At 40.5% G+C, this 23032-nt stretch overlaps 2 protein-coding genes across 7 annotated transcripts in view; both read right to left on the bottom strand.

The window, feature by feature from the left end:
- COG3 (component of oligomeric golgi complex 3) overlaps positions 1–8999 on the bottom strand; it is a 30769-nt gene extending 21770 nt beyond the window's left edge. The window contains exons 1-10 of one of the 3 annotated variants that reach the window (XM_039716716.1): positions 8813–8999; positions 7148–7294; positions 6534–6595; positions 4721–4886; positions 3746–3820; positions 3532–3624; positions 3118–3243; positions 832–912; positions 573–616; positions 235–361 (exon numbers count right to left, since the gene is read on the bottom strand). In XM_039716716.1, coding sequence (XP_039572650.1) covers positions 235–361; positions 573–616; positions 832–912; positions 3118–3243; positions 3532–3624; positions 3746–3820; positions 4721–4886; positions 6534–6595; positions 7148–7294; positions 8813–8845 — 954 coding nt within the window. In that variant the 5' untranslated portion in view covers positions 8846–8999. Of the gene's footprint in view, positions 1–234; positions 362–572; positions 617–831; positions 913–3117; positions 3244–3531; positions 3625–3745; positions 3821–4720; positions 4887–6533; positions 6596–7147; positions 7295–8689 lie in introns of all 3 variants that reach the window. The other 2 variants (XM_039716717.1, XM_039716718.1) reach the window with 2 other exon arrangements.
- A 964-nt stretch (positions 9000–9963) lies between these two features.
- On the bottom strand, positions 9964–22582 carry SLC25A30 (solute carrier family 25 member 30). 4 transcript variants are annotated; one of them, XM_039716755.1, is made up of 11 exons: positions 22490–22582; positions 21661–21751; positions 19349–19427; positions 17295–17442; positions 16549–16643; positions 16189–16274; positions 14910–15005; positions 13929–14053; positions 13304–13442; positions 12384–12464; positions 11281–11619 (listed from the first exon to the last, which is right to left on the bottom strand). In XM_039716755.1, the coding sequence occupies exons 2-11, from the start codon at positions 21679–21681 to the stop codon at positions 11578–11580; spliced, it is 912 nt and encodes a 303-aa protein (XP_039572689.1). In that variant the 5' UTR covers positions 21682–21751; positions 22490–22582; the 3' UTR covers positions 11281–11577. The 4 variants fall into 4 exon arrangements, with proteins under 4 accessions (XP_039572688.1, XP_039572689.1, XP_039572690.1 ...); XM_039716756.1 differs by having other exon boundaries at positions 21661–21750; positions 22478–22519; XM_039716754.1 differs by lacking the exons at positions 21661–21751; positions 22490–22582 and adding an exon at positions 21436–21526 and having other exon boundaries at positions 9964–11619.
- Between the last annotated feature and the right edge of the window lie 450 nt (positions 22583–23032).

The raw sequence follows: 23032 nt of genomic DNA, 5'->3' as shown, positions 1-23032 counted from the left end.
TTTTATGCTTCTTTTCTATCCTCCCCCCTCTGTGGGGTTTGTGACAGGGTGGAGTTTTTACAGAAACAAAACATGTATGGCTTGAAAATATTAGTAGAATGTTAATGACTCAAAGTCACAGACAACAGTAACAATTCCGTATGTAAATGACTGAATTAAGTAAGTTCATTTTTCCTGGGGGAGAGGGGATTAAAACGTAACAAAACCTTCACAACACATGACTACTTTACCTACCAGAGCACAATGATCTCTGTTATTCTGACTGGTTAATTCTGTAACAGTGCTAGCGATACTTGGACCAAGCAAAAGCTCCCGCTGGTCGAGGTAACATTGATGGATTTCATTGAGAACTTGCTGATACCTAGCCAAGAAATTAAAACAGTAAGTGCATCATGAAGATAATTTTCTGGCACACATAAAATACATTCTAATACCCTCTTAAGGTCTATGTAATTTCAATTTTTAAAACTTTCTCTTAAACAAATAATAAGCACTGTTTAACAGTACCTAAGCAAAAGTAAATATTTTCAAAACTTAAAACTGTAGAAGATAAATTATGTAGACATACTCACTCTGGCATTTTTTCAGATCTTTGCTCTACTTGTTCAATAAGAGTCTACCCCAAAAAAAAAAAAAAAAGAGAAAGAAGTATTATCAGTAAATTACTTTTTTGTAGTAATTGGAAAAGAGTTAGCAGTATTTTTCCACAGATACAATATGCAATCTTTGGACATTCACTCTTACACAATATGCAATCCCTGCATTCATACTAATAAATTCAAGCCTTGTTTTCATAACTTCCTTTTTAAAAGTTAGTTACCAGCTACTTACTCTGACTTTGGGAGCAGCTGCTCTGAATTTCACATAAAACAGCGTGAAGGCATTGTCAGAATTTGGCACAGCTGAAGGATCCTGAAAGAAGAGATGAGTAATTGGTTAAAAAGCAAATTACTATATTTGGCTTCTAGTATATAATGGCTGAGATAATTAGGCTCTAAAACAGGGTATTGGTTGTTTATGCTTATGCTTCCAGTGAAACAGCTCTTTGCCACTTCCCACCAACAAAGGCGTGCTGGTTTCAGAATTTAAAGTCAGATGGAAGAACAAAACCCAAGTGTTTCATCCAACAGCCTCTACAGGAAAAGGCACATTTTCAGTAATTATGACATTCTCCATTAGAGACAAAAATTTTCTCTGAACTTGCCAGAGAAGTAGTGATTGTTGGTCCTTAATATGTAGTACTAAAATGGAACAAATTTCCCTTTTATCTGCCAGTCCCAAGGCAGAGAAGCTAAGTTTCAGCTTGCATTCAAGCTCCAACCAGAATATCAAGTCTTGAGGCAGCTCCCCCTAGAGCTCCCCAGCCCAGCAAGGCAGACAGCATGAACTTACACAAATTCTGTCACTAACAAAGCAGAGCGGAGACCCAGTTTACACACCAAGCTTTCTTCCCCTTATCCCTACTGAAGTGAGAGAGAAGAAATGGTCTTCTTTAGAAACACGATGGGGACAAGAAAACTCCACCATCCCCAACTCTTATTTTAATCCCTGTGAGCAACCTCATCATCCTTCTACAAACTTACATCAAAACCTCCACTCACATGTGTGCATCACCAAAGAACATCCAGATCTCAGCCCCTTTCCAGTCCTGACAGTCTTGTTCTGTTACAATAGGAAAACAACACTTGATCACAACTAAAAAACACTGCTCCAGTACTGCACTTCTAGCAGAAGGAGCCATTTGATGTTTCAAAGTATACAAAACATCCACAAAACCCCCATGTACATGGGAAGGAAAAGGTCACCTGACTCCTAAAAAACGTATCCTTCCTGACTTAAAACTCCTAAGCAGCAATTCAAATCCAGAAATCAGGTTATGCACTTCTTTCTGTAGACATGCTTATTATCAGAGATGTTCAATTTTTTTTTTTTAATTCAGCTCAGTCAGGGCAATCCACTGGCATCAAACCAAGCTATGATACCTTTTTTTTTTAAATAAAACCTAGTTTTGTACCTAACACAAAAAATGTTCAATGCCACTTAACCAAGACCTTCACAAATACCCTTTCACAAGTTTCCGTGAACACTGTCTAAAATTCCCTTATTTTAGGTGTGCCAGTTCTCAATTCTAGCATCTTTCACTTTCCCTGATTATCCCTCAGAACACCAAGTTTGCCTGTAACAGAACTGAGCACAAGGTACACAACAATTATTTGGAGAAAGACTCAAAGTGCATAGGAAGAGACACTCCCCTCTCCCTTCTGCTCTGGCAGAATATTGCACATGAGATTATCAACATTTTAATGAGACAAAAAAACCTCTCTGATCACATTTATGCCTACATCTCCCTGGAGTGAGGGGAGTAAAAACCTGGACAGGGTTTCTCTTCCCTGGGACACTCCAGCATCACTGTCAACACTTTAAAACTGAAACAAAAAATACTGGCAAAACTAAGAGGAACCTGGCACAGTTGTTACCTGCAGCTACACAAACCACTGCAGAATAAATGAACATTTACATGACCAAAAGCACCCAAGAATTCTTACTGGAATGTAGTACTGAAATGATCATGGTATGAACTCAGAGCTGTGCTTTACAATTACCATCCAGTAACACCCAGATCCTCTACACTTTTTCCAAGTATTCTCTTTAATCTCTGTCTCTAAAGCAATCCACCTCCAAAACAAAGCACCACAGTACCTCTGTTTCTCCTGTGTACTTTCCCCATCTGGCAACAGCCCAACAGCCAGTTCAGAGCTCCAGTGCACACCCTGGTTCTGGAAAGTAACTGTCTGGCCATCTGCTGTCTCTAACACAGTCTTTCATCCAACCCTGGCCTTCACTATTTTACTGCTCACCTACTTCGCCAACTTCACCTTCTTCAATTTCCATCACTTTTTAATTATTAGTACTTTTAAATCTTTTGGATCACTGTGTCTCTGTCATATTTGGCTGAATATTGGACAACCTACACAAATACCATAGTGTTTGCATTGACCTATTTTCACAAAAATCTGCAGACACATCCCACCTTCAAAAAAATTTTTAAAAGAACTGTTTGATGTTATAATAGACATTTTAGTACAGCTCCACTTCCCACTTTCTGGTTCACCTTACCCTTTTCATTAACTGGGTTGTGAGGTTCTGTAGTGTATTCACAGTGTATGTCTTGATAAGGTGCATAGCTTTAGAAAGGCATTGTTTAAACTTCGTCAAATATACAGGATAGTCTTTAAAATTTGGCTGAAAGAAAGAAAAATAAATCATTTTAAATAGAAACAGCAAGAGCCAAAAATATCAAAACTTAAAATACTCACATAACTAGCTAGCTTGTACAAAACTAAAAGCAGTATTTCACAAAAATTAAGTAGAATAACAAGTATATTCAATAAAAATTTTCTACATCTATAAAGCACCATCCTTACCTTCTTCCTGTATTTTGGAAAGAAAACTTTTTATAGGAAAAAAAACCACTACAAAAGTATGAACCCATAGTTGTGACAATTTAACCAAAAATACAGAATGACTTACATGTGATGAAATATATGCAATACAATCATCAAGCTTAGCCAGCATGGGAATGAATCCTTCACTGTTCACGGACAGCGTAGGGGAATTCAATTTCTTTGGAAAACAAGACAAAGCATCATTGTAAGGAACCTAAGCACGTTACTGTTGGTGACTAAGTTCAACAGACCACTACACTTTCATTTTCTAAGACTATTAACAACAAAATAATACTTACAGTGTTGATATTTTCCAACTCATTAAAATAAGAAAGTTTCTGCTGGATGTTTTCAGCCAGGTCAACAAGTTCTGACTATTAAAGAAACAATAAATAAAATAAAATCATCAACCTACTAAGTAGCTTAAATACATATATGTATACACATGTGTGTATAAAATTATTAAGTCTCCCTTTCAGCTCTCAGCACACACCACTGTTAAATAGCTCCAAGTAAATTGCAACTGATTAAGTCCAACAAAAGATGCAGAATACAGCAGTGCTCTCTTGCTCTTTTACCAGAGACTGACACACTATTTTCAGTAGTGTATTTAAAATAATATATACTACAGGTTTGTCAGTATCCCACAGACAACGCTGCCATACAAACAGCAGTGCTGCCATCAGTATTATGGAGAATTGTAAAAATCCTGTATCTCAGGATTGGAGTCTTAAGTTCTCTCCTATCTAGTCTGACTATGAAAAAAAACTGCCATACAAACAGCAGTGCTGCCATCAGTATTATGGAGAATTGTAAAAATCCTGTATCTCAGGATTGGAGTCTTAAAAAGTTCTCTCGTATCTAGTCTGACTATGAAAAAAAACATTCATTGTATCACTGTTGCAGCAGTTCGTCAGGAAAAAGAAAGCATCTGGGAAATAAGTTCCCAACTTTAAGGATCTTGCAGTAAGCAGCTCAAAATACTTCTGCAAATGTTATGAATTACTGATTCCAATACAGTTTGCACTTGTCAGGCATCAGTTACAAAAACTGCCCTCAGCTCACTTTCTTCATTAAGGCATATATTGACACATACTGAGTATTTGACTGCAGAGCCTGACACCCCAGTTGCAGGTGAAACACTCCCAAAAAATTAGGTCCAAAGCAAATGGATGTATTGTTACCACAGCTCACATGTTTTCCCAGCCCAAGAAAAACAAACTGTCATTTAAGATGTCTTAGCAGTTCCCAGTAATCCTTCAATCAAAGATTACCTGCTCTTTCAAAAGCTGTTCACAGGCCTCATGCAGCGTTCCTGTCTTTGTGGACACAAAAAGATACTGTTTTTGCAGTGACTCCAGGTGCTGAAGGGCACTATTCACATCATTCAAGATAGCATCACACTGCTCCTGAAAGCCAGACAAGTAATCCCTCATCTGTCTAAAAAAAAGAGAATCAACAAATAACAGAAGTAAAATTTCCCTTTCTGCATTTCCAAATCCAGCTGCCTGCAGGGACACCACCAGCACTTTTCTCCTTCTAAGAATAGGAGATCACTTGCATCAAGCAAGAGTGCACAATAAGCAGATGTTTCATCATCTTAGAAATAACAGAGCTGAAGGGTCTGGAATACCCACTCCATTTCCCTGACATTCCTTACAGCAAGCCTACCTAGAAAGCAGCAGCTTGCACCACAGCTGGTCTGGAGGGTGTGAACACAGTCTAAATGGGCAGCACAAACACAATGACTTCTGCAAGCAGCCAAATGCTACCTGCCTTGCTCCCAACAGCAGTGTTAATTTGGGTCTCTTCTACATCATTTTCACTTTCCATTTAGAAATTACTTTTTCTCTCCTGAAGTAGCTGAAATTATCTAGAGGATTTAAAACTTACTGTGAGGATTGAAAGAGGCTTACATTAAATAGATCCGGTGTCTAATGTCACCAGATTTGTCCAAGGCTCAATGCAGACAAAAACTCTACATGACAACTAAATGTTATGTCAAGCATTCAGCTTATCTAAAGCATATTAAAAATTAATTACTCTTGGATGTCAGCTAAAACTTCAGAGTTCTACTTTACCATGTACAAAGATGCAAGTAATGCAATTCCCTGTATTCATGCACATCAGGCAAAGAAATCATTCATTTTCCTTTGGCCTCCTGCAGACAGTAGCATACTGCTCATTCTGCAAACCACTGTGCATCCATGGCACATGTGAGCACCTGTGTGCACCATTACAAACATGTCAACTGACAAAGTGCAAGCCTGCTACTCCTTTTAGGTTCTTAACGATCAGATCAAGGATCAGTTTATGCTTCACCCTCTGCTTTTAAGAAAAGTCATGTCCTCAAATGTCAGAGCAAAAGAGAAAGAAGCAGCCCAAAGAAAAGCAGAGGAAAAACAGAAGAGGGAATACAGCAGCATCTCCTTGTGGCCAAGGACAAGTTTGTGAAGTCTCAAAACAGAAGCCAGTTTCTATAAAGGCCACGAGCAGATCTAGCTAAGTCATTCAGCTGTACTTCAGATTCCCAAGGAGTAACTGTCGAAGTCAGTGGGAAGTGTTTCTTCTGAGCCTGATAAGTTCCACAAAAACAGATGAAATGGCAAGACTCAAAACTGGAGTTGAGCAAAGTGTCAAGGAATGCAGGGAATGCAGATACAGAACGACAACCACAGCCACAGTCTGAACCAAACGGTGAGGACAGAAATGACCACCAGCCACATCTGCTTACACAGTCCCTCCCTCAGAGGATGCCATTCCAATAGCAGCAGCAATTGAAAAATCATAGGAAACCTCCTAGAATGCCTTTGTCTACAGCCCTGTCTGTAAGCCAAAACTAATTCCCATCTGTCTAAAATACAGTGGGCAGTTCAGAAGGAAATCTGCTTCCTCTTTAACTGCTCTGCCACCTGGGCAATGGCCTTTGGGAGTGAGGCACAGAGCCTTGGAAAGCCTCAGCTGCTGCAACACATTCCCCCGCTCCCCAGCAGCTGAATGTGAACACGTGGTAACATTAATGGACAAGATGAAGTCCTTCAAGGGTGGAACTGCTTACAGTGAAAAGAACTGAGGAAGAGCACGTACCTATACTTGGCACCTTCATCTTGATCCATCTGTGTTTGCACCTGAGCAAACCAGGAGAAGAACTAGAAGAGATTTTATGGTGTGAACAATATAGATATCACATGCAATCAATTAAAAAAAAATCAAATCTATGATCTATGAAATGAAGATGAGCTTTTGTTAAAAACAGAGCTGTTTTAGGATTCAGTTATTAATCTAGAAAACTAATTCCTCACTGTGGGTCCCTTCCAACTGAAATACTCCATTCTATTCCTTCACTGAGTTAAAATGGTGAAGACTGGATTTCATCTGGCTTTATTTGCACGAGAACAAAGGCATCACATTAGATAGTGGGGGTTCTTCTACTTCAAGAGCAACACCACTTTACTGAAGGGGTGCCTTATTCTCACATTAAATTCCACTCCAAATGCAAAAAGTACCTGTCACTTCAGAGCTAAGACTTCAGTGCTGTTTTCCCCCCAAGTTCCCCTTTATGCATCTTGAAAACAGGCCAAAAGGTTTAGCAAACCCTCTCACCATACCAAAAGCTAGGTGAGACACACAGAAACTAACAGAATTCCCTGAAGATTACTGCATCTTGGAGGTCTTGGTAAGTGAATAAAACATTCACTTACCTGCTGTGCTGTTTCAATTCTTTCATCCTCCATCCCTAGTGCTGCAAATCCCTTCAAAAGGACATCCTCGGTGGATTCTGGCACGGCAGCTGTCAGCAGAACAGGCAGCGACTGGGACGTCAGGCTGCACAAGTCCTCAATGGGCAGCTGCTCACAAAACACCACAAACAGTGCTCAGGTAACTCACTGAGAATCCCCTCACACTGAAGCACAGCTATAAAGCAACCCAAAGCAGTAAGATGAGAAAATTACAGGCTTCTACTTTTGAAGAAAAAAATGCAACAGACATTTTACCTATCAATATGATAATGGCAGAATCATTAAGTTTAGAGGAAACCTCTGAGATCACTGAGTCCAACCATTACACCAACAACTACAACATCCATACATTTAGAAACACCACACAGGAACTGTCAGGGTTTTTTTGCCAGACATTCAAGGAAAATTCAAGACTGCTGCCATAGTTTATTCAGAAGACAAAAAATAGCTCTGCTGAACTGGATTTTTTTTGCCACAATTATTTTGTTTAAGCAAGAAAAACATGAAAAAAAAAAAAAAACTTGAGATAATTTGTATTTAAGGATGACCAGAGACTATTAACTAGCCTATATGCAAGACATTAATTTAAGAAGAAAAATACTATTATATACACTTAACTAATATAATACCCTCTCCAGTTACAGGATGATGAATTGTATGTTTTCTGAGAACATCAGTAGGATAAAACCAGAAAACACTGCTTAACTGCAAATTGGTATCTCTCTAGAAAACAACTCGCTTAGTAAAATATTCCCTGCCTGGTAACATTAGTCAAAAAAAAAAAGAGCCATCAATATTTCAACAATTCATACATTTACAGATTGCCATACATTGTCCAGCTTCCACACACCTCTCCAGCCTGCCCCCAAAACAGGGCTGACCCCAGCAGGGGAGCCAGCGTTCCTCAGGTGTCTAATGCAGAGGGAAAGGTGAATCCATCAGAGCTTCGGGACAGCTGAGACAACACTGCCCTGCCCCCCAAAACAGGGCTGACCCCAGCAGGGGAGCCAGCGTTCCTCGGGTGTCTAATACAGAGGGAAAGGTGAATCCATCAGAGTCTGCTGCTTCGGGACAGCTGAGACAACACTGTCCCAGCTCTCTGAAGAACTCAGTGCCTTGCTTTGCTGCTGTCCTCACTGGCACACACAGTACCTGCCTTGTTGCAAAGCTGGTTTAAGAACACCCTCCGATAGCAGGACATCCTGCTACAATCACTTTGGATGCCTGCCAATATTTACTTTTTGCATTCTGCTTACACAAAAAAAAAAAGAAACCAGGAAGGATTAAATGAAACAGGTGTATTTGAGGAAGGAATTGCTTTACACTCTCTCTTTTGCAGCTCTGAGCTTTCAGACACTTGCTGAGAGCAAGCTTTGTTGACTTTATGGCACCATATCTTACACTACGATCCTGTTTAAATACAAACCCCCTCCTGAAAAGTGCACTTAGGAACACTTAGGAGACCAATCCCTGGCAGACAAGGGAGTGTTCATAAATAATCACCTTGTCAGAGTTTGGAATTTTACACCGTGGGAGACCATGTCCTCTTTGGTGCTGGAAAATTATTAAGCTTTTTATCCCTATTCCTGGCTTTCCTCAGTTCTTTCGAGAGCCTGCAATTCGTACCAGGAAATAACTCTGGCGCCAGCAGCAATGCATCAGTAAGGATCAGTTTAAGAGGACCAAGAGAATGAACTCCACGACTAAAGTTCCCAACCTCCGCAGGACAAATGCCGGCGGGCTGAGGGCAGCAGCGAGGGCGGGCAGCGAAAGCCCGTGCATTCCCAGGGGAAAGCTGCCCAACAACCCCTGCCCGACAGGGCGGCGGGAGGCTCCTGGGAGGGCTCCCGGAGGACGGAGCGCTCCCGGGGCAGGGGGCGGCTTCCGGGGGAGGCTCGGAGCGCGCCGCGCCGCGTCGCGTGGCAGCGGCGTCACGGGCACGGGGCAGAGGAGTGCGTCACGAGGGCCGGCCGGGCGGGATGGCGCCCTCTGGCGCCTGGGAGGATCCACAGGACCACAGACGGGCCTGGGAAAGAGCTGGGATCGCCCGGGATAACCTGTGACCAAACAGCACCGTGTCAGCTAGACCGTGGCACTGAGGGCCACGTCCAGTCATTCCTTAAATACCTCCAGGGACCGTGACTCCGCCCTTTCTGGGAAGAAGCTGCCCCTGCTGTCCAACCCAACCCTCCCCTGGTGCAGCTTGAGGCTTTGGCCTCCTGTCCTGTCGCTGGTTTCCAGGGAGAAGAGACCAATCCCACCTGGCTGCGCCCTCCTTTCAGGCAGTTCTAGGAGTGGCAAAGTCCCTCCTGAGCCTCCCTTTCCAAAAGCAGCTTGACCAGCCCCCGCTCTCCCAGGCCCTCGTGCTCCAGACCCTTCCCCAGCTCCACTGCCCTTTCCCAGACACACTCCAGCACCTCAACGTCCTTCCCAAACTGTGGGGCCCAGAACGGGACACAGCACTTGAAAAGCAACTCCACCAGTGCCAGGCCCAGGCTGACAATCCCTGCCCTGCTCCTACTGGCCACACGTGCTGATCCAGGCCAGGCTGCCATTGGCTTCTCAGGCACCTGGGCACAGCGGGCTCATAGCGCCAGCTGAGATCCTCAACTACTACTTCACTGCTTTGTTGCCTTTGGGATTTAGCAGCCAATTCCAGTCCATCTTGTCCACTATACCTCTGCAGCTTCCCCACAGATGAACTGGTACCACACAGTTACTGTCACTCCAAACTGGCAAACTTCTTGACACATTTGAAACTTCAAAACCAAAAGCACTTCTAAGTCATCACACTTTACATTTTAACACTTTTAATAGGCTTGAAAAAGATATACTATACTTACACAGCATACAAAAATATTTACATTTTTTATTAAAGCACAGAAACAGTTTTAAGGGGAAACACTGCACATCAGCATACCCCTGTATATAGAAAAATTTTAACCTTAGGAAAGAAAGTGCCTTGTGCATTTAAAAATTCTATTTGTGAATTCAAAATTAGTAATTTTAGGTGATTACAGCAATTTTGATATCGCAATGAAACTTCTTTAAGTGGAATGCATGATTCTATGAAAAATGTGTAAAATAGTAACACAAGGCCACAATAATCCAAAGCTATGGATCCTGCTTTGCTGCCCTCTGTAAACACAGAAGATCCATCTTACAATTTGCATCTCACATACTCCTTTTTTCCTGGAATTCAACAACAGCACTTAAGAAGGCTGATGTAACTGTTGAGTTAACAGCCCTGAAGTTCTGATATACCTTTAAGCCTAAAGGTAATGCTTATAGGAACTGTGGTTGATTTCTACATCAAGTGTTTCCTTGCATGTAACAGCAACTTGAGCATCTTTGGTATATGAAAGTGTTCACTAGTTCTGGACTTGGGGGTCTTTTTAAAGGAGGAAAGCAGTCTTTATAGCAGATTTGCTTTTGGAGGGGTTGGCTCTTGTCACATAGGCACCCACATGACAGGGCCTGACTGCTCAGTAAAAAATTGCTCTGTAAACCAGATAGTAACCAGCAGTCCTTCCCAAGGATGGAAAAGGCATGGAAAGTTTTCTCTGCAAGATCAGCAGATGGGCATGAACTTGTTTGAACTTCATTCCTACTTGCAATTTCCATATGAATATGTTTAAGAAGCACTTACACTGAAATCAAGAATTATACATGGAAGAAAAAAAAAGAAACTTTCTTCAAGCTGTGCAAAACTGTGAACTGTAGCAACCACACTTGCTAATGAAGCTGGATTATTCCCAGAAAATTATGCAGACATATCAGGACTTCGAACACAGGAAAGCTTCAAAACCAGAAACAGATTTTATACTGCAGTAGTTATTTTGCCAACCTGAAAGCTAGCAAAGATGTCTTGCGACACTTCCAGTTAACTGGAAGCTTTAAGCTATTACAACCAAATTGTATACATTTCTGAAAGCAGGAAAAGCCCAACTCCTCAGTTCTGCTTATCTTCCCTTACAGAAATACTTTTTTCCTTTACAGAAATATTTTTCTTTTCCTTCCTTTATGGAAATACAGAAGAAAAAAACCCTTTTCTTTAACTCTTACAAAACACTATGCTTTGAGACTCGGATGCACAAAAGTTGCATTGTGGATCTTTACATTCAAGAACATTGAAACAGTTGACAGAAGGTATTCCACCATGTTTGGTTCAGCCTGAAAAACAGTGCACATCAGTCACTGAATCACATGCACAAACCATGGTTACAGGAGCCAGTTTGCCTTGAAATCCCTTCCAGGTTCTTCTCATTCAGTCTTGCAGTGACCTCTTCCTTTGGCCAGCAGCTCAGACAGTAAAGAGCAAGCACTCAAGACAACTTGCACATTGCTCTAAACTCAGAAAATTAAGAGAACTCTGTACACAGCTCAACATGTCAGGCGTCCAATTTCTTCAGCTGCTCATATGTCAGAAAGAACTGGCACATGTGATTAAGGAAAATTGTTTCCTGTTCATGCAGTTAAAACTGGTCACTTCACTACTGAAGGTTAGCTGCACCTGTGTGCAGCTGTGTTCCATTCCTTGTTCCTTCCTTTGCCATGCTGCAGGTTGGTCACATTTTTACACAATACTAGGCAGAACAACGAAACTTGCTTAAAGGCTGGTGATACAAAATACTTTCCCATCCATCTTCCTCAGGATCTTAAACCCACGACTGAGGAGGCAGTCCTGCAAAAGCTGCCATAAAAATACTGCAAAAGTCTTTAAACATTTAGCTTTGATGGGCTAAAGAAGGTTTGCTTATTGTAAAAAACATTTCTACCAACCCACTTCCCAGGGCTTCTGAAACAAAGCCAGACTTGTGAGACTAAGATAAAAAAAAAAGGTTGCATCAGTAACTGCCAACAGTTTCCCCAGTTCTGGAAATAGCCCCCATTCCTAATTCACCTAGTCAACTTTGATTAAAACTAGGCTCATAACAAAGAAACTGGGCAGGTATGAAATTGGAAGAACAGAAAATTATTTTGCAAGGCTGTATTTTAGTGTTGACTATGTCTGAATGAAATTCAATCTGACTGGAAGCAGTTGACTAAAAAAAAACCTGTAAACTGCACAATTTTCCATTCATACAAAAAGGGAGTATCTGTGCTGATATGACACTTCCCACACTGACTAGTTCTGTAAAAAACAATACTTGCTCTTGTATGGCTTAGTCGTTTTGCACACCTATGGAAAGGATACAATGATATTCCAAGGACCAAGTCTTAGCCAGTTTGGCCAAAAGCCTTTATACAGAGCAAAAAAGCCTTCATTCTTCCATGTCTAGGAAAAAAAAAAGAACAAACTTATGTAATTCTTTATTAGTGAGAAATCCAGACAGCATCTCAGCTAACAAGACTGTACCAGACAAGGGGGTGGCTTAGTTCCTGTAACCTTAATTTATTGTCTGACAGGACAAAGAAATACATTTCATTAGATGTAAACTTGCAGTTGACATCTGACAGCCCCTTGAAATTTGCTGCATGTAAACCTGTAGCTAACATTTGGCAGCCCCTGGAAATATTTCAGTTTGCTTTATGGACCTCAAAAAATTTCCCTGGACAATGTGACTTGGACTGTTCCATCAACAGTTGGACAGCAACAGCTTACTATCCATTCTTCTTCATGTAAAAGTCCATCATGGTCCCACCTCATACCGAAGTTAGAGACTCCAGAAACCAAATCAAAGTAATCAAAATCAGAGGCTGATCTTGCCTCTGGCTGTACTAGGCTTTCCACTATGCAGTAAGCAACACAGAAAACCATCTGTTTCAGAAGATCTTGTCCTTCAAGGACTGACCTATGAAATTATAATTTCCCATCAGCCAGACAGAGTATAAAGTTGAGCAAGAGAGATTGCTGCTGAGAGCCTTCCTCTCCTCATCCAAGCACCCAAAGAAAGTAAGGTTCTGCAGTAGACACTAACTTCCTTCCTGCCTTTCTGCCAAGACAGTAAATACTTTTCACACTTGAGTGCACTACTGACAGCATAGTCCTTGTAAACATTATGGCAAAAAGCATGTCTAAGTTACTAGGGAAAACAGAACAATTTTGAGTTCCAGAGCAAAAACCATTGCTTGGTGGCAGCAGTTTCTATTTATGATGATACATGAACTACTTACCTGTAACAAGCAATCCAAAGTGCCCTTGTAGGCTGAGTGTCCCCCATGGTTTTGGCTTTTCTGATTCATCATGCGTGTTCTTACAACATCAACTGGGTTGGATGCAAGGGCTCCAGCTAACCCACAAAGAAAACTGGAACTAGTAAAAGAAGGGTTTAATGAAACCTGATCTACCACACAGATGTACAAGAAATCCCCCTTCCCACAAAACACACAGTAATAATGACAGTTTAATACTTTTACTAAAAAAATTAAATCAGTTAATAGATGTGAAAAGTTAGTTTTCATTTACTATACAACCCTTATACACATTATGCTTGGAAAGATGTTTGTGCCCCAGGGAATAATATTTGACTGTAAATTTCTTCTAACCTCAATTTGCAGAGTTGAATGATTCATACCACCCACAAAACAAATTTTCACATTGCAAAAGAAAGCTAAATGCAAATGCTAAATAAAATTAGCTTCCATGCTACCATTTGAGATGCTATTAGACTAAAAACTATAAACACATCAGAAGTATATGTACACATCTAGACAAGTGATAAAAAAAATCTAACTACTCCTCTCCCCTATAGCAAGAACTAACCAATCATGAGCTATACAACCAGTTACACAAACTTACAGGAAGTGAGTATATACAGTATCTCCCATATGTCCAGACATGATTATGTGCTTCTTGGTAAGGTCATATACTGGCAGCTCTACTCCAACAACAATAGCAGCTCTCTGTGCTGTCAATGATACTCCCTGGCCAAAGAAAGGATATAGCTGAAGTTTAAAGTCAACCTTCATGCACGGTTAGAAAAGCCAACCTCTTATAATACAAAGCAAAACATCACAAATTTGTTAAGAACATTGCAAATTCAAATAAGGCTAATTAGTACAAGTCTTAGATGTATGTGCTCCAAAACCACAATTTATGAAATAACATAAATCACTTCTCCACACATGGCAACTTCAGAGCCTTTAAGTTATTTTTTTCTCTGTTTAAGATCTCAATTCTTGCATCAACAGCTAAAACTGCAAAACCAGTGTTCCTTTGCTGCTGGCTGAAAAACTGACAAAGTAAGGCTCTCCAGTTTTCTGTTCATCCTCAAGAAACTATGATAAAAGCATGCTAATAGAAAAACATTCCTATTTTCCAGCTATTTCAAATCAATTATCCATTTTGGCTCTTTAATTGTTATACAATCTTTGACTACAACTGGCCCAAGAGACAAGCTGTAAGACTGAATGTGAGAGTTCCTGAGCTAGAAGAGATGCTCAGCAGCTCCTTCACTTCCAAATATTCTTTAGCATATGTTTTAAAACAGACAGATTGAGAGTTGTCATGCAAAGGGTTGTTGAACTGTTCCTAGAGCCAGTCACCCTAATTGAACCCTACATTTGTCCTCCCTCTCCAAAGTGGCAGCTAATCCTCACACAAGGCTGGCTGTAACCCTTCACCAAAAAGCACTGAGACACCAGCAGTGAAGCAGTCATGGCAAATGACAGACATTACTCCCTCCATATTTCTGCTGAGAACACTGCAGGAACACATGACATTCAGTTGAACAAGGAACTGTAGTTGAAGTGTAAGATACAGTTAAAAAAAAAAACTTGCCTTCCATAATCCTTTAGTGCCTTCCTTTTGGTAGATCTCTATGAAGTTGCCCATCATTCCTCCTTGAATTGTTCTACCTTGAGCTTGCATTCTGATCTGAGATTCATTAGAAGATACAATTAAAAAAAATAAATACAACAAAAAAATAAAACTAGATTCAACTATTAAGATACAACTGCAAATAGTAAAATCAATTTCTCTTTAAGTATAAAAGAAAGAGCTGACATTATCACATATCACAACTATAGTGCAAACTTTTGCCTTAACTATCCAAATGCAGCTGCTAATTTTGAAGAAGTATGTGGTAGAATTCTTAGCTGCATTGAGTCACTTCTATTTCTGTATGGGTACACTGCTCCATTTAGATAAGAATGGCAGATGGGTTCTGCAGGATATCCTTTACAGTGTTCTCACAGGAACATGTTGAAATGAAAGGTTAAACAGATTAATGTTTCAGCTACTGAAAACCATGGTCTTCAACCCTGTAGATTTATAAAATCATCCTTAGGAACCTGTCAAGGTAACTTTCATATACAAGTTGTCAACAAGTGACTCGGTAAGTGGATATAATTTTAGGAAGTAACTAATTGAAGCTACACTTGAAATACAAGCTTATGTTTGAAATGCCACTACATAACCACACTAGCACTATGAAGGACTAAGCTTTTTAGTAGTTTCAGAAAAACAGTTTTCTTGACTTCCTTTTTATTAGGAGCAGCTTTGTAAGCCACAAGCTCCACTTTTATAAGATAAACCCATCAACCCTTTCAAGTAACTGACTATGATTAAGCTAACAGATTCTTAAAGAGGTGGTTGTTTCACCAATTCACTTTAAATGACTGATGCTGGAATGCCATTTCCTTGGAACACAGGTTTGCAAAGCCTCTCCACAGTAGTAAGGAATCATACGGTACAAGTAGCATTCACTGGAACTCTTGCCTCTGAACTGATCTTCACCTATTTTGAGCTCCAGCAACATCCAAGTGTAATAGTGTTACCAAGAAGCACAGATTAAATATGCAGTATGGCTTCCACACAAACACCACAGCACCAAAGCTTTTCTCCACACTCAAAAACATGTGGATATAACTACCTCCCCAGCCTTCATCTTCCTCATGTATACTTCCAAGCAATTAGTATGGACCCCAAGGAGGTTCCAAGAACTCAGGGTGTTACTGATTCTTTAGAAGTTAGGAGATGAGAACAAATAGGGTTACAAAACAAATCCTATATTCATCAGGAGACAACAAAAACTAAAAGACAAGCTCTACATAATTACCTTTAAGACATCTGTAGGGTTGGCAATAGATGACGAGATTACTCCCGAAAGAACACCGCACAGAACATTCATCATGAGGGTTTCATCTATTTCACAAACAAAGATTTTAGCTGCAGATTTACAAAACTTAAGATGCCTTAGGACAGGACGATGCCTCCCCTCATTTAACCAGAGAGAGCCAGTTACAGAAGCCATAAAACCTGCTCTGACAAGTTACCCTTGCTGACTAACTTTGCTGTAACTGTTGTCAGGTGTAAGGAATGTCTTCTCAGTAGACTTGTTGAAATGCTACAGTAAGATACTCAATGGAATTTGCTTCGAGCACATCAGTCCTCAGTTAAATAGAAAATGACCACTCACCTTCTGGATGCTCAACAAACATTCTTTTTAAGCTCTGGTAAGTGCCTATTTTTATAGTTCCATATGAAGCTTGTCGTAGCATTGCCGGTGCAATCCTGTGAAAACAAGCAGGAATAATGTCTATGCTCCAGAGCTCAAAAACTCATCAGAAAATTCTTCCTAGTGCAGAGATATCTAGCAAAGAAAGGTTTGTTCATTTAAATCAATGTTTTAAGCTTACTATAAACAAAACAAGCTTTGGAGCTTTTTAGATTTTGGTTTTTGTTTTCTGTTTTTTTAATACAGCCTGCAAGAACATGAACAAACTCTGAAAGGAATATTACTATTAGACCATGCTTCAACTTGTAACCTATAAAATAGCTGGCAGTCATGTCTGAAATGTAGTTCCCCCACCATCCTGCATGTTTTGAAGAAAACCATGCTCATTTAGAGACAAAGGTAAATCCAGTTTTAATTCTGAGGGATGGAACAACCATAGCAGAACTGTAGAGAATAACCTTATGCTTCAGTATTTTGTTTCATGTACGTTTTGTTCTTTGAATTTGGTTGTTTTTTTTGGTTTTTTTTAATAGGAAATGCTATGGCAGTGTGCAGCACTGAAGGTATCAAAGCTGGGTCTTCCAACTTCCAGATTAAGGCTAGCCAAATACCTTGCAATCCTGAAGCCCAAAAATTCACATAGAATGGGCTTATACTTTTATCAATAGACTGTTCATAAGCCATTGCTGCAACTCAGTTAACCTTACCCAGAGTATAAGGCTTTCAACCCTTCTTCTCTGCATATTCTGACCAGTGCATGCACCATTCCACGGTAGCGGATCTCTTTATATTTGGCATCATTAACTTGACCTTGAACCTGGAGACGTGTTTTGGTCAGATCAATGGGGAAAGTACCTCAAAGGAAAGTGAGTGAGAAAATTAATGAAGTACCTACCTAACCAAGGACAACAGAGAATATCATACAAGAAACATCAACATTTATTATATATCATAACATATGAAAATACACCCATGGGAAAGAAGTTTTTCTTACCAAGACTTTCTTTTAAATAAGTGATTCACATTCTATCACCTTGTTTCATCTAAAGGCCTGACAGAGGCCCTGCCTACCTCCTGTGTTCACATTCACTATATTTTCAGACAACACAGCATTGCCATATTGTAAGCAGCCACACTGAACAGGACTTTGCAATCCCAATCAAGCATTGAGTTTGCATGTGTATTCTACCAACACTGTTGAAAAGGATGTCACTGAAGGCAAATAAATTCTGTAGAACATGCTATACAGATTCTGGCCTACTGTCTGAAAAATAAATAGCAGCAGTACCTATTCCTGTTACTGCTTTCCTGTAACCTACTGCTATGTTATGTTCAATTCATATTCTCCATGCTTCCCTTATGAAAGGATTCAGAAACTATCCATCCAGGAAAGGACCACCTCAAAATTCCATACTAACCTAAGTACTAACAGGAGCCAGAATTAACTACATCTGTTTAAATGAGCCTTACTGGACAAGCAAAGCTTTCATGAATTGTATGTCTTCCTCAAAAGCTTCTGGCATTATTGGCCATATTCAGTGAAGTCAAATAATGATAGGTTTGAAACCATTCATATTCTCCATGCTTCCCTTATGAAAGGATTCAGAAACTATCTATCCAGGAAAGGACCTCAAAATTCCATACTAACCTAAGTATTAACAGGAGCCAGGATTAACTACACCTGTTTAAATGAGCCTTACCGGACAAAGCTTTCATGAATTGTATGTCTTCCTTAAAAGCTTCTGGCATTATTGACCATATTCAGTCAAGTCAAATGATAGGTTTGAAACTCAAATTTGTACAGATTTCCTAAGTAGAAACCCTTCCCATCCCTGGAACCATTCAAAGTCAAATTGGACAAGTCTTTGAGCTTCTGGCATTATTGACCATATTCAGTCAAGTCAAATGATAGGTTTGAAACTCAAATTTGTACAGATTTCCTAAGTAGAAACCCTTCCCATCCCTGGAACCATTCGAATTCGAATTGGACAACAATTTGAGCAACCTGATTTAATTGAAGATGTCCCTGCTCAAAGCAGGGGGTTGGACCAGACAACCTTCCAACCCAAACTACTCTATGAAAACAAAATAGCATTCTTAAGTGTAATTTGATACTGCCTCTACTTTACTAGACAGACCTTTCATGCAAGCCCACCACATGTCCACTCATGTCCTGCTACAATGACAATCCAGATTTCCTTTATTTTCATATACATGCATTTCAAATACAACTCTACAAAAATGTTGATATTTAAAGTTTAACTTTAGAGGGGGCCTAAAACATCAAACATGCTGTTTCACTACAGCAATTATTCTGTGTTGCTCACTATTGAATTTAAGTGTTCAAATCTAAGAAACCACTTGCATTCAGGAAAAGATTATTTGAACTGCAACACATATTCAGGAAAGCTAAGAGAAAAATCTACAAGTTAAGAGCATAACTGATCTACAGCAGCAAAGCAGAAGCTGTATCTACTTATGACCACTATCTAGGAACAGATCAAACAAACACCAAATAATAAAATACAGAGGCAAAATATGTGCAGAAAACAAGACTCACCAGGGATAAGAGTTTACAGACACAAGTGTTCTGACATTGCAACAGAGATAAGAGCAACTCTTCAGTCAGCATTAAGCAAAAAACTCTATGCTGCAGACCACCATATACCACTGTGTCACTGGCAGCATGGAACCAAACTTGTTTTACATAGAGACAGTCCAAGTAAAGAAAATCATGTCAATTGTTAAAGCAAACACTTACCACATTCTGCAGTGATTGATGCTAAACCTCCATAGATAAAGGGCTTCCAGTTCAGTGCTGGCATTATTGGTTCCTCTTTCTGTGAAAGAGGAAGATTTAACACTACTGTAAGTACATGTCACAAATATACATGCTAACACTTAGTAAAAGCTTTGTGCCTGGTCTATTTAAAATGGGCCTTTCAAACATGAGTAGAGAAAGAGTAAAAAACCACATTTAATACATTTGACAATCAGAAGAAAGACAGGAATACCACAGAAAAGCATCAGGGTTCAAATCAGTGTCTGCTATGTATTTGGGCCACCACTCTCCTCACCATGAAAGGTTAAAGCAGGTTGTCTCCCAGGCATAATGTTAAGGAGCACTGCAGTGAATAGCCTCCAAGGATTTTTACTAAGCTGAACTAGTCTGACTACATCCTGCAGGCATTACAGAACTTCCTTTTTTTTCAGTTACCAACATTATTTACCATGAGCAAAGCTGGTACACTTGGACCATTTTTTTTTTCAGTTACCAACATTATTTAGCATGAGCTAAGCTGGTACACTTGGACCAAAAATAAGGGTGCATACACCATTTTGCTTCCATTCAGATCCATTTCTGCTACCAGTGTTCACAATAGTCATTCTTGTGATTGTTACATGAAAATTGTCATTTAGTGATTTTGACAAAGTAAATTCGTAATTGACTCTAGCATATGCTTTGCAAGATGTTAAAGTAATCCAATTGTATTAGAAAAGAGATAAGAACTTCAAAACCAAACTAGTCCAGCCAACACAAGATTGCCCTTCCCAAAAGCAAGTATGTCTCAACATCTTATTTATCCCCTTCCTCACAATATAAATAGTTTTCATTCCCCATTTTCTGTGATATCTCCCTAAACACTGCATTCCACAGTTATTTTTGCCAATTAATTTTAGGGAGAAATTGTACTTGAAAATACTTCCCCTGGCACTTACACTCCCTGTAATTCTTCCCTGCTTTATCACCTGTAGTGCCTAACTGGAAAATATCACAAATACACCCGTTACTTAGCCCTGCCTTTTGTACAGCTGAACCTTCTTTAGTCACTTCCTCCAGAAATGCCAATAACCCAGGACCTAAATGAGTTTTCAGAGCTGCAGACAATCAGCAGGCCTGAGCAGTTTCAGTTCTAGTTTTCCTTTAATCATCTTTAGTTTATGATGAGTTACCTGGGTGTTCTGACACACTGGGAAAGAAGCTAAAAATCACACAGTTTCACATACTGAACACCTACATGCACAGAAATCCTTCTTATTCTTTAGACTGCTGCAAAGAACATAATTAAAAAAAAAAAAAGGACAAGGCAACTAAGGTCACCCCACTATACTGCCAAAAAGAGTGCAGTACAGAGATCTGGACACACAGGCTAAGACCATGCCAGCTTTACAATATGAAGGAGGCAGAGCCACATGGATGACACTGTATCAGAGGGAGGCCAGTTCCAGCTCCAAGATCCTCGTAATCCTGTTCTGCCATGATTAATGGCAGATCACTTAATTAACAGAGACAAAGCCAAGCTCAGCTTGCCCACTATCTGCTACACACCTGATCTTTACTCCTGAGAAACTCATCAAAATTGACAGTTAAGCCCCCCAAACATATTAAAACAAGTTTTCATCTGTCACAAATACTACACTAATAAAACAAAAATAGATCCTTTTTCTGTTCATTTCATATTTCACTCTGCTTAAGCAATGAAGGCTACTCACTTTTTCTATGCAATTCTGAGCATGGTCAAATAAAGTTTTCAATTTCCACACAGATTTACAAATATTAGTTGAAGCCTTAATATATAAATAGGATACTCTAATGTAAAAATTTTAAAGCACACTCTTCCTTTGACAGATCCCAAAGTGAAAGTCAAGGCCTGTACATTTGAAAGGTTTTCAAGTCTCATCTCATGCCAGTATGCTGAACTAACCATATGAATCTTTCAACTTCTAACCTCCAGCCCCCTTCTTCAAGATTTCCATAATTTAGGAAAAAGTATGAAGAAGAAGAAAAAGATAAAGCAAAGAGGTAGAGTTTTTCCCAGGGAAAAAAAAAAAATAAAAAAGACACACCATCCAGTAATTTCGCCCCATGACCTCAGGTGTCTCATTTCCCGCTTATATTCCAAATTCTTGGTTTTCTTCTTAGTCAGAACTTCTTCCCTATATCAATAAAAATAGTAAGTGTCTCCTCAGAACAGTTCTGCATCAGCTGAGTGAGTGGCAAACTACTCAAAAAGGTAATCCAGCCATTATAGAAAACATTTTCCCAGGAAAAAAAAAATAAAAAAGACACACCATCCAGTAATTTCGCCCCATGACCTCAGGTGTCTCATTTCCCGCTTATATTCCAAATTCTTGGTTTTCTTCTTAGTCAGAACTTCTTCCCTATATCAATAAAAATAGTAAGTGTCTCCTCAGAACAGTTCTGCATCAGCTGAGTGAGTGGCAAACTACTCAAAAAGGTAATTCAGCCATTATAGAAAACATTAAGGTCTCCACTTTTACTAGAAAGATACTGCTTTTACAAAATACACATTGCCATACCCTGAACATCAACGATGACAGAGGGGATACTCGACCCTACAGGACATTGGGTTGAATTAATACAGAGTCATCCACACGCTTTCTGCAGTGGTCACAAGAGAACCCTCTTTCTTTTAACTACAGCAGGACTGGACTAAACCCAAAAGCCCGGGCTGCACGAAAGAACGTAACACTCAAATAACTCGCTATTTCCCCGACGGGGAACAGGTTTGAGAAGTCCCACATCGAATTACGTATTGGTTGAAAACATCGCTAGCGTATTAAGCACACAGTACACTCGAGCTTATAGCAATTTTAACTATTTAAAGCGTATTCGGGTCTAAGGTGGCAACAACTACTACACACCAAAAATGGTCTCCCACCCTCCAAGACCTGAGCAGCCACCACCGCCTCACTCACCAGAAAACATCGCTAGCGTATTAAGCACACAGTACACTCGAGCTTATAGCAGTTTTAACCATTTAAAGCATATTCGGGTCTAAGGTGGCAACAACCACTACTACAACCAAAAATGGTCTCCCACCCTCCAAGATCTGAGGGCAACAGCAGCCGCCACCGCCCCACTCACCACCGAGCCCTGCCCGAGCCCTGCCCGACCCCCGCGTCCTGCCGTGCCGACCCCGCCGCTCCCAAATCCCAGCGCTGTTCCCCGCAGCCGCGGCCGCGGCGGCTTTTGGGGAAGGCGGTGCTCCGCCCCGGGGCGGGCTGGCCCGAGGGGCCGAGCCAGCAGCGGGGTGTGGAAGGGGTGGATGCAAAGCCGCAGTTGGTTTGAAGGGGGCGCCGAGCCGGCTGTAGTTATACGGGGAAAAGATTAACCACGCTGACCTTGCAGTCAGAGGTCTCCCCCCGCCGCTGGCCTTGGAGGCCGGCATTTTCTATTAGCATTCCTGCTCCCGGAGGATGGAGCGGCTGTGTCGGGTGTTTGAGCGCTCCCCCGTTAACAAGCAAGTCACTCGCCCCTTAGAGTTTTTCCTCGCTAGTATCTATAAAGACATTGATTTTGCCCCTCGGTTTACGATCCTATGGGCGCCAGCGACGCCGCAGCAGTACCCGGGCTGAGCTTTCCTGAGGCGGCACAGGAACCTTTATCTACCTGCTGTGTGGAGGAACAGAAAGGGACAGG

This window comes from Passer montanus, unplaced genomic scaffold, assembly GCF_014805655.1.
Source record: "Passer montanus isolate IOZ18808 unplaced genomic scaffold, ASM1480565v1 scaffold36, whole genome shotgun sequence".
Lineage (NCBI taxonomy): Eukaryota > Metazoa > Chordata > Aves > Passeriformes > Passeridae > Passer > Passer montanus.
The sequence above is the reverse complement of the archived record's forward strand: the minus strand, read 5'-3'. Positions and strand labels throughout refer to the sequence as shown.

What these genes read in the sequence shown, in the direction of transcription:
- SLC25A30 (XM_039716755.1), bottom strand. Translation starts at nt 21,681, where the DNA reads ATGGGGCGAAATTACTGGATG. An exon ending in TGGGGCGAAATTACTGGATG is followed by an intron (nt 19,428 to 21,660) that starts GTGTGTCTTTTT and finishes CCTCTTTCACAG; the next exon opens with AAAGAGGAACCAATAATGCC. An exon ending in CTTTGGATTGCTTGTTACAG is followed by an intron (nt 12,465 to 13,303) that starts GTAAGTAGTTCA and finishes TTTTTTTCCTAG; the next exon opens with ACATGGAAGAATGAAGGCTT.